Raw genomic sequence first — 11,760 nt, forward strand, 5'->3', positions numbered from 1 at the left:
GCTTATTTATGACTGCAGGACAAATGACAGAAAAGAATTAACACACAAGTCAGGATCATGGATTGCAGGACAGGGCTGCTTCTTTTAACTCTCTACTGGACAGGTGAAGGTTTTCACAGATTTTCACATGACAAGAATAAGATTTGTGTTACTGACAGGAATGTGTGCATGTTTATTTTATTTATTTTTTCCTGATTTAACAGGCCTCGATGGTCAGACTTTGACTGAATCTGAACCAGTGGTGAAGAGACCAGGAGAATCTCACAAGCTGACATGTACAGGCTCTGGATTCACATTCAGCAGCTATGAGATGGACTGGATCAGACAGGCTCCTGGAAAAGGACTGGAGTGGATTGCATACATAAGTAACCCCAGTGGAAGCACCCAGTACTATTCTCCATCAGTTCAAGGCCGCTTCACCATTTCTAGAGACAACAGCAAACAGCAGCTGTATCTACAGATGAACAATCTGAAGGCTGAAGATTCTGCGGTTTATTATTGTGCACGGCATCCGCACAGTGACCAAAAATAGTTTGGTAGCTGTACAAAAACAAACTATGCTGATGTTCAAGAGATCTAAACGATCATGGTGTAGAGAAGGAAGATATTTATTTGGACAATATCATCATTTAACTGATTAATATCACAATTTATTCAACTTCAAATGTTCAGTATTGCTGGATTTAAAAACACATCCACAAGCAACAAATTATTCATCAAATCTATGCTGACACAAACAATTAAAGCTGTGTGTGATGGAACATTGTCACAAATTGAAACGCTTGAAGAAGCTTTTTCAGCAGCTTAAAGTAAAAGGCTACTTTCATATAATCATGTTTTTTTTTAGATCAACTTAAAGAAAAACTTTCTCAAATTAGCATTTTTACACAACTGCCTCAGTTTGTTTCTTTTTTCAGCAGTTCTGCTATTTTATTTAGTGAACGGCTTTTGAACATTGTCTTGTTGCACGATCCAATTTTCAACTTGCTCCAGATTTCAAATGCAGGACCATATATTTAGTTCTAGAAAACTTCAGTATACAAAGAGATAATTTTCAACTTAGAATCCAGACCTTGTGATCCCAAGCCCAATAATCTCCACTCCTGTACAGGAAAGCTGCATGAGCCTCATCTGTAAGGACTTTCTCTGCAGCTACTGCACAGCTGGAGTCAGAAACGAAGCAAAACATCTGGAGGGGATTACTGTGAAGTACACTGGAGCTTTATACAGCAAAGATTCATGAGACCAAAAAAAGCTTTGGGACAATTTAAACACCTCTGCCAAAACAGCAACTCCAAATGAACAAATTTGTCCAACCTTAGACATTAGTATTACAATGTGAGGCAGCACACAGTAACAACACATGTACAGAAACCAGTCAGAATAATCTGAATAGTTTCAGGAGAGATGCCCTCACTCCATCAGTTGTCCACTTCATCCTTTCTCTACATCCATCGATGTACCTCATCATATATCTAAGAACAGTTCCAAGTAAGACTGGGAGTTTACCACAGATCTCAGTTCCTCCCTTTTCTCAGGAGGGGTTAATGCAAAACATTTGGCCTTATTTATGCAACTGAAGAGGCTGCCAGAGGACAAACAACATAATTGAGCAAGATGGATCATAGATTAGAACTGCTTATTTTTATTATCTGGATGGCAGGTGAGAAAATGCTCATATAACTTGGATCAATCAAGTATCTGCAAACAGAGATTTGCCTTAATGATTGTGTTTTCAGGTGCTGATGGTCAGACTCTGACACAGTCTGGATCAGTGAGTAAAGTCCCTGGAGAATCCCACACACTGACCTGTACAGGCTCCGGATTCACATTCAGCAGCCACTGCATGCACTGGATCAGACAGGCTGCTGGGAAAGGACTGGAATGGGTTGCTGAAGATTGTGGCGGCAGTAGCAAGTACTACTCACAGTCAGTCCAAGGTCGGTTCACCATCTCCAGAGACAACGGCAGACAGCAGCTGTATCTGCAGATGAACGGCCTGAGGACTGAAGATTTTGCTGTTTATTACTGCGCTCGAAGAGACACAATGACTAAAGTTGATTCAGTAGCTGTACAAAATCACAAAGGGTCTTCAAAGTCATTTATTCAGTACTTTTATTTCATCTATGAGGAAATCTTCTAGTTCCTTACATTAATTTTAAATTTAAAAAAAGCAAAAAAGGAGAGAAACATTTTTTAAGACTTAATTTTTTTCTAACCAATTGTTACAACCCCACCCTAAAATTCCTAAAGTAAATTCTGGCACTGGGCTTTAACATAAAACTAAAAAGTAATCCGAACAGTTGAGTAACAAAAGTATAATTTATTTTACAATCCAGATAAAAACAACTACTACAGGAGAAAAGAAAACACAGGGGAGCTTAAGACTTCAGGGTCTCCAAGGCCAAAATAATAAACAAAACACCCCCTTATAACTATAAAATAAAACAACCACTTGCTAAAGGAGAACTAAAGGAAAATACAAAACCTAAACTCCCTTACTAACAAAAAACAGGAGAAAACAGGTTATAACAAAAATGGCAGAGAACCCCTACCAGCTTCCACCTCTGGATAATTGTACAAAGTTGCTCACAGCAAACTTAAGACAGTTCACACACACAGCTCTCAAGCAGAGTCACAGCTCATGGCCCAGGTCAAACAAAAGGAGAGGCTCTGGCATCTCCAGCTTGCTGCTTATATATGGCGGCTGACGAGCCCCAACACACTTCACCTGCAGCAATCAGGCAGAGCTGAAACAGAAAACACAGAGCTCTCTCAAAAAAAGAGAGCCCCTAGAGGTCAGTGACCGTAACACCAATTATCACTTTACTATGCACTAAATTACATTTAGTTAAATATGGCACAGATAAGAAGTCTAACTTTGGTCCCAAAATAGTTTATTTGGGGATAAATATGCCACAAATTTATCCAGTGGTTTTATATAGTTCATGTCGTCTTGTAAGACATTGTAAAGACTTAGAGTTATTAAACAACAAGTCTAAGTCACCTAAGTTAACCTCCAGGTATGAGCCAACACAATGAATGAATGAATGAATGAATGGATGGATGGATGGATGGATGGATGGATGGATGGATGGATGGATGGATGGATGGATGGATGGTATTAATCCTTGAAATGTTTTAACTGTTTTTCAACATTATCATGAGAGACATGATTTTTTTGTTTATCTTCCTAAGAGCTTAAGCTAAAAAATGAGCAATATTCATACATGCAACGTTTCCCAATTTTTGATGACTTTCAATATTGAAATGGGATTCATTCCAATATGAATCCTATTGACCCACAAGTGACAGGAAGATGTGGTAAGATAACACAACTCATGTAAACACGAAGACACAAAAACACGCCTCAGAGAGGACAGCTGTCGTTGTGGTTTGTGACTTCCTGACAGGCAGTGGTCATTAAAACTCTAAAATTGCAGTAACATTTTCATTATTTTATTCAATTTAACACAAACTGTGATAAAAGCGTAAAGTGTGAGTGGATGTTTATGCATGTGGCATATAGCAACCCAAAATTAAAGCTCACTTTGATTAAACCACTGCTGACAGTAAAGGCTTGTTTGGTTTTATGCAAACTCACTGAGCTCCTCCTTCCTCTCAGGTATTTATGATTTATATCAGCTGGAAGTGAAGCCACTTCCAAAGCACAACATGTCTCCTTTAGCTCTCCTGCTGCTGTTGGCAGCTGGATCCTGTGAGTAACTCTGCATTTGTCATAACCAGCAGATCTATTTTATCACTGTCACTAAGACATGTTTTTCAACCAACAGGTGTGATTTGTGAACAGCTGACACAGCCGGACTCTGTAAACGTGCATCCGGGTCAACCTGGTGGCTCCGACAGGCGGCAGGGAAAGGACTGGAGTGGTTTGGACGCAGAGTTGGCTCAACTACGTCCTACAAAGATTCACTGAAAAATAAGTTCAGCATTGACATAGACTCATCCAGCAACACAGTGACTCTTAAAGGCCAGAACATGCAGCCTGAAGACACCGCTGTGTATTTCTGTGCAAGAGACCGCACCATAACACAAAGCATCAGACGACCAGACAAAAACCCCCGAGGCCTTAGAGACACCAGAGGGGGAGCCGTCGTACTGCGAATAAACCAATGCATGCCTCCACTAAGAAAAATTAGAAAAGAAACGATATAACATATGAAAACTGTAAACATTTACAGCCATATAATTTGTTGATTAAAAAGAAACATACAAATAAGTTAACGTCTTTCAAACAGTTTGTCTTTTGGTGCAAAATTTGCTTTTGGTTTTTTCTTGTTATAGAGATGATTTACAGTGGGAGTGCTATGGCTGTAGGCTTTAAACAACCCTTTTACTTATGTAAAGGAAATATTTGACTTGACAAAGTTACATAATGTTAAAAAGGTTTTCAAAATTAAGGTTCCATTCATGAAGTTGAGTTTTTGACTTCAGAATCAAAATAACACGTAAATATGACTTAGACAATGCTTTTTATTGTATGGTTTTAACAAATAATGCTGTCATAAATAAATAAGAAATATTTTAAGGCATGAATTGCATCACTATTTTTTTATATTTTTTTTTATATTTTCCCAATATGCCCATTTAAATTGTAGTTTAAAAAAATATATGTTGTTTTTTTTAACTACTTTTACAGGTTTTTATCTTATATGATCTGATCTGACCTTTGAGTATCTATTTGCAAACAGAAGAAACAGTAAATACTAATGGTACTTACAATATCTAGCAATCTCTAAGTCTCAAATGCTCAGTAAGACGTCCTTTACGACACTTAAATTATAAAAAGCATGTTTTCTTATATGCGTTAGTTTGAGATATAATTTGAAAAATGGCATACAAGTCTTGAACAATCTTTTATTTTTATAGCTGCAAGGTTTCACATTTATTTATATTTTCAAATTGACAGCATTTATTTGTTTTGTTGTTTGCCAGAAAATGTTTGAGTACAGTGACCAAACTAAATATCACTGCCTTAATCACCTATAAGCTACGCATAAACTAAAGTCTGTTCACCTTCTTTGTTTGGCTTTGGGAGGAGTTAATGCAAAATGTAAATCTGTTCTGCCTCTACTTATTTGACCATGAAATATTTGGCAGAGAACAGAAAACTGAGGCAGACATGATGGACTTGAGGGCACAATTGTTGCTTATTTTTATTTTATGTGCAGGTAAAGAATATGACTGACGTGTGTTTTATGCTGTTCACCAACTTGCATATATTAACTGTTCCTTGTATTTGACAGGTGCTGATGGTCAAACTCTGACACAGTCTGAATCAGTGATTAAAAGACCTGGAGAATCCCACAAACTGACCTGTACAGGTTCTGGTTTCGCACTCAGCAGCCACTGGATGGACTGGGCCAGACAAGCTCCTGGAAAAGGACTGGAGTGGGTCGCTACTGCAACTCAGAGCAGCCAGTATTACTCTCCATCAGTCCAAGGTCGTTTTCACATCTCCAGGGACAACAACAGACAGCAGGTGTATCTGCAGATGGACAGCCTAAAAACTGAAGATTCTGCGGTTTATTATTGTACTCGAAACTCACAGTGACTGAAGTCGGTTCAAAGCCTGAACATAAACCTACCACTTAAAAAACCTTAATGAGACACACACTTAATATGAACCTAACAGTTACCGCAGTATGTTGGTTAGTATAAAGATGTAGACCAAAAAAACACTTACTCATATATGCTGAAGCCTTTCATTTAGCTCCTGTTTTAAACTTGTTGTATCTGCAAACATTTTTCTTTTTATATCTATCCATCCCTTATCTCCACCCAACTGTCGATGCAGTTTTGAGGTGGAGCTTGTCTCCACCTCCAGTGGTCATCGGTCGAGAGGAGGGGACACCCTAGACACATCACCAGTCCATCATAGGGGAACTCAGAGATACACAATCATGCATAAACACACTCACACCTTGAGGCAATTTAAAGACCTTTTTCATATTCATTAAGCTATAATATATGTGCTCCATTGAGACTTGTTTGTCAGATTAACAGTATCTTAAAGTAGGTATTAAACATATCTTTGCTAAGCCACAATTATGTTTTGTTTTATGTTTCTCCAGCCATCATTGGGTTTGGGGCAGGGTACTTCCTGGACAGATCCTTACCACTGTTCACAGTGGCCTATTATTGCCTATTGTTCAGGTGAAAACTGTTAAAATGAATGTTTTTCTAGATTATCTGTAGCTAAATAGCCAAAAATAAATAATATGTACATATCAATTTAAAATTATTAAATAATAATTAATAACAAATATTCATTATGAATATAGTTTGAGATCAATGAAAATATGTATTAAGTAATTGAGTAAGAAATGTGCTCAATTAAAAGCTATAATTTTGTAGATTTTAATTTGAACTTATTTAATTTTTTAAAATAGTTTTAACAAAAATGTTTTAGTTATTCCATAAAAACGTTAAAGCTTGACAAATAAATAGAAAAAAAATATTAATGATGAACAAAGAATGAACTCTAGTTGTTTATTAAAAATGAACAACTAGAGTTGAGACTACAGCAAAAATGAATAGCAGAATGCACTTGGATCATTGCAAAACAGTAAATTCAGGATATTTTGACTTCAACCTATCGGCATGAAAATGTAGAAGCTGTTGAGTTTCTACTCTGATTATTTAAATGTAATTTACTAAATACATTTTTGCAGTTTTTTTATGTCTATATATAACTTTAGTAATTTATTTTATCCTTTTCTAACTGTTGTGTTGCCCATTTCATTTTAGCTCACATAGCAGATATGACTTTTGACTTGTAATGTGTACAGTAGATGTATAAAACAGTTTTATCCTTTCTGGACTTCAATTTTTATAAGCAACAGACATACAGCATTATACTTTGCACATGTGAAATTTAAACTCATTCAAGCTGATCACAAATTAATGGAAGATCTGTTCAAAAAAAAACATCTTGAAAATAAGAAACAAGATTCTTTTTTACGGTGATAGAAACAGAGTCCATAGCTAAACTAGTTAACAGTTTCAAGGTCCTTCACAAGAAAATATTAACATCTCATGGCAGTTCAATCTTTATCTGATGTTTCTTGCATGTTCAAAATCAGCTGTTGATTCCCTACGAAGGTTTAGAAATAATTATATTTATGCTTAATGGTCAACATGAATAAAAATCTTAGTTTAGCACAATATGCTACAAAAAACATCTCTATCTCCCAGGTCATTTGCTGATATACGACTCTGAAAGGAAGAAAGAGGAATAAATGTAATCAAATATTTTACACTGGATAATTTTCTGAGAATATTACTCCACTAAAGCATCACTGCAAAATACACTGGCTGATTGATTAGCAAAGTTATAATTCACAAGAAGAAAAAAATTGACACTTTTGCATAAAACTTTTTGAACTTTCTTACTAAATTATATAAAGAAATATAAGTTGTTAGTATTTGTTCTTTCACTCACCTCCTCATTGTGGTAGGTCCGCCTCCTCTCTAGTGCAGAGAAGAGTGTGTTTTTGTGCTAGAGTTATCTGTGGTGATAACTATTATGGCTATGGGGCCACAATGAAACACACCCATACAAAAACATTGTGACAACAATAAAACTGAATGCTGACCTGGTTATCAGTTTTGACAACACCTCCCGTAAGAAAACAGATTATAATGAATAATTATCCGTTAAATCATACAAAAATACAGACTAATTGCTCATTTTAGGAATGGCAAAGTGCTACAGGTGATAAACTATTAGAAATGATTCTCTTTATGCTCCTAGATCTGTAGCTTAATACCGACCAAGACTTTATATGCAGCATAACATTAGTACTTCATCAGAAGTGTAACGTTTTCAAAAAATATAAGAAATAACAGTGTCATATAATTTGACAAACATTGAAAACGTCTTGAGTAATTGGTATTGGTAATACTCAAAAACTGGATGCTTTTGAAAGTTTAAATCAAACTTTTTTTTCCTTATCATAATGTTAGCCTTTGCATTGTCTGTACGAATGTGGAAATGGTGGGGAAAGAAAGAAACAAAGTCAAAAAAAAAAAAAAATAGTGCACCTGTTAAATAAGAAGGTATTTGAATAATGCTCACCTAAAAAGAGATCCAGATCAGAAAATACCAAAACTGATTGCAGTTTCACTGGAGGCCAAGCTAATTTCAGTCAGAGAAAAGCAAGTAGTAAAATTGTTTCTAAAGTCTACAGATCTAAATATAACACCACCAGTCTTTTTTGAATTTACAACAATTAAAAGCATTTTAAGATATAGTTGTACTTCAAGTATATTTTCATCCATTGTCCCCGGATTAGTTTACCCCAAGAACAGATTTAAAATTATGATTAAAAAAACCTCAAGAAATGTGATGAAATTAAGGACTAAAAGCAAGAAGACCTGTTAACATAAAAACAAATAAATTAAACCTAAAAAACCATATTAAATATATAACACTAACAAAAGCTTCTAGAGCCTGACTGATTAGTGGATCGCCATATTGCTGAAGAAAGTTGTTTTATAAATGAATAGTGCACAAACAATATTATCAAAATTTCCACTGTCCAAGAAACTTCATGAATGTGCATATTCTTTTCTAAAACATTTTTCATGGTGAGTTGTTTATTCAATTATACCATTGGTAAAAATTTGTTCTCCAAGAGCAAAGTGCTTTTATCATGAATAATAACAGGAACATTTCTCATTTATTTTTCTTTCAAATGATAAAAAAATGTCTTTAATGTTTTCAAGCATTTTATTTTATCCGACTCTCAGTTTTCTCATTTTTTGCTCCATTCTGACCACAGTCAAAGCAGAAAATGCATACTATTAATATAGTACTGTACACTTTTTGTTGAAAATACCCTTTACAGACATCATGTTCATGACGCTAAGCATAAAGAAACTTATAGGCACAGAATCAAGATATAGCACAAACATTGTCAGTTCTGTCATAAAGTTAAGATAGCCAAATTTATTTTTTTTTAACAAATAATAAATATTTTAAGTTGCAATAAACCATACACAACATAAATATAGTGATTTCCGTGTCATTTATATTTCAAGATATATGTTTACATATGTCTAAATGTTTTGAGATTGCAACAAAATCTTTTTAATTGGTGGAATCAAAAATGTTTGTCTTCAAATTAAATTCACAAAAAATAAAATCAAAGAAACACCTATTCCTACTGCAAATTAAATATTATATATTTTTAATCCTTTAGTTCCATTTAAGTATCCTCCCACAGATGCTTGTTACACTTCAATACCTTATGAAGGAGTTTTTGTCATAGGGTCTGTCGTAGTGTTATGGGTGGGGTGGGGCACAGTGATAAACACTCATACAAAAACCTACAGAAAACAATACCTTTCTCACTGTCTAATAAAAGTTATTTTTATATCAATTTTCAAATTGAAATGTAAAATAACTGTCTACATCTTTCTTATACCCCATCACTAATTTCATGATGAAATAGATCTAAGCTTACATATTGGTAATTACATTTAGTTCATCAGTGCACTGTTAGATGTTTTAGCTTGTTTGAAATATATAGAATATAAATCCTCAGATGATGTCTGCCATGTTAAAGTGTTCTATTTATTTAATGTGTTGATATAACTTCACTGAGTGTTTTTTAGAGCTTCAAGTTTTTGTTCAGTGAGTGAATATGCAGCCCTGTGAATCTTTCAACTATTGGGGTCATGAGAATGAAGTATCCACATCTTAAAACAAGTCATAGCTTATGCAAAAATATTTGTGATGGTTGATTTTCCAGAATTGACTTCTTTTTTTTTTTTTTTTTAAATTTGGTCTTTTGAAGGTACAGGATTTTTTTTTTTTTTTTTTTTTTTTTTTGATTAACATGCTCTAATCGAGATGAAGCAGGTCAGCAGAAAAAGTATTTTTGTTCTTCCAATACAGTTAAAACTAATATATTAAAGTAAAATAAATTAATACAGATTGCCATTTGATTTTATTTTACATTTAATTATTTCTGTCTCAAAACAAAGTTCAGACAACATTGAACATAACACAGAGTACACTATACTTTGAAAATGTCTAGACATATTTTAACCCTGTATGTATTTAGAAACATTTGGTTTAGAAAGCTACTTCCTGACCCATTACACCCAGGAGACCACACCTGCTGAAGAGACACTTTGTACAAACCATTGAAACTGTTACGACTGCAGAGTGCTTGGGCTCAAGGTTACATCTATCGTTGTATTTAGATTATTTCCTGGTTGTTTTCTGTTTAGTTATTGCCTTCATAACTAAGGCAATAACTTAGTTATGAGGTTATTGCAAATAGAGCTTTGTATTTCATCTTAGCTTGTTTGTATATTTCATTCACTGAACATTTGAGTTGATTAGTGTTTTAGATCATGTTTTCCATCTGTGACGTCTGCCCTTATGCTCTATGCTCACTTGTCTCCTCCCTATAGGCCTTCATTACTCCTCTATATTCCTGTCAGCTGAAGTATTTATGTTCAGTCTTGACATCCATTCCTTGACTTATTTAAGATTAATAAGCCCTAAGGGTGGAAAGGGCTTTGTAAACATCCAAAAATAAATCACTAATAGCCTCACAGTTATCAGATTAAAGTGCAAACTTTTGGTACCTCTGTAAAGGTAAGACATCAAAGAATGATTTCCTGGTGTCAGTGCTATTGTAGCTTTTACCCTGCCTGAATTAAATACAATAAATGTTGCATTTTTTACCTCACAAAATGTTGTTATAAATAAACATTACAAAACATCACTAAAATATTATGTTTCACACAAAAAAGTAGTTTAGACTTGTAAATCTACATGTTGGGTAAAAGTTCACCAAATTTGGACTCACTAGGTGAAAAATATAATTTTATAAATGTTTTACTGAGAAATGTCCCAGTTGGAGAGGTCATTAATCCAAAAATGTCTCCAAACTGTGCCAAATGTGTTTTTCACATCAATACTGGGATTTTCTTTAAATTAAATCAGTGATTACCATTGAATGACACTTAGTACATATAATCTAACCATTAGTCATGACATTTACCACATTTATATGTATAAATCTATAATATATATTATAATAATGAACTGAATGCTATTACTTTAACTGGAAAACTTTTATTGAAACGCAGTAAAACAGTAAAAAAAGATATTTTTGAAGTATAGCTAACAAAGGAAAATAATAGTAATGACATAAAATTATGAGTGTTTTACTACAAAGTAATGAATAAATAAATATGAAATCCTTACTAGTAAAAAAAAAAAAAAAAACATATTTTAGTAAACCCCCCACCCCTTATAAGCTTGTAAAGCAGAAAGTACGGCGGCCACCGTAAAAAAAGGCTTACAGTATTCAGTTATGCCGCATGAACTGATCAGTAGATTATTACCAGCGAACGCAAAACCTTCGCGAGGGAACGCAAAAGTTTTGCTAGGGAACGCAAAAGAAAAAAAAAATGCCCATGTCCCCTGGAGGGCTCCGTAGATATGCGCAACCCTTTGTACAATGAAGTGTTGAAACATTTTATGTCTTGAAAACCACATCCTGACATCCCCCTGCAGTAAAATTCTTTAGGAAACTATTAGAGCTCTAAATACTTTTGGCTTAAGTGTGTACACATCTGTCAGTGTCTGACATACCATTCAGGCATGAAGTGTCTCACAAACACTGAGAAAGACAACAACTGACAGACCAATTCAACATCAGACAAATAGCTCAGCCCTAAACATGTTTGAACCAGTGACGTGCGGTCAGGGGA

At 34.6% G+C, this 11,760-nt stretch overlaps 2 gene segments (V, D, J or C); both read left to right on the forward strand.

The window, feature by feature from the left end:
- Nucleotides 1–57: 57 nt before the first annotated feature.
- Nucleotides 58–804, forward strand: LOC106950736 (Ig heavy chain V-III region 23-like). The segment is given in 2 exon segments: nucleotides 58–103; nucleotides 204–804. Coding segments are annotated over 2 exon segments (375 nt in total).
- Nucleotides 805–905: 101 nt separating this feature from the next.
- Nucleotides 906–2,220, forward strand: LOC106950735 (Ig heavy chain V region 914-like). The segment is given in 2 exon segments: nucleotides 906–1,663; nucleotides 1,740–2,220. Coding segments are annotated over 2 exon segments (450 nt in total).
- The last annotated feature ends 9,540 nt before the right edge of the window (nucleotides 2,221–11,760 follow it).

This window comes from Poecilia latipinna, unplaced genomic scaffold, assembly GCF_001443285.1.
Source record: "Poecilia latipinna isolate Pla-1442-1.1 unplaced genomic scaffold, P_latipinna-1.0 Scaffold419, whole genome shotgun sequence".
In the NCBI taxonomy this organism is placed as follows: Eukaryota; Metazoa; Chordata; class Actinopteri; order Cyprinodontiformes; family Poeciliidae; genus Poecilia; species Poecilia latipinna.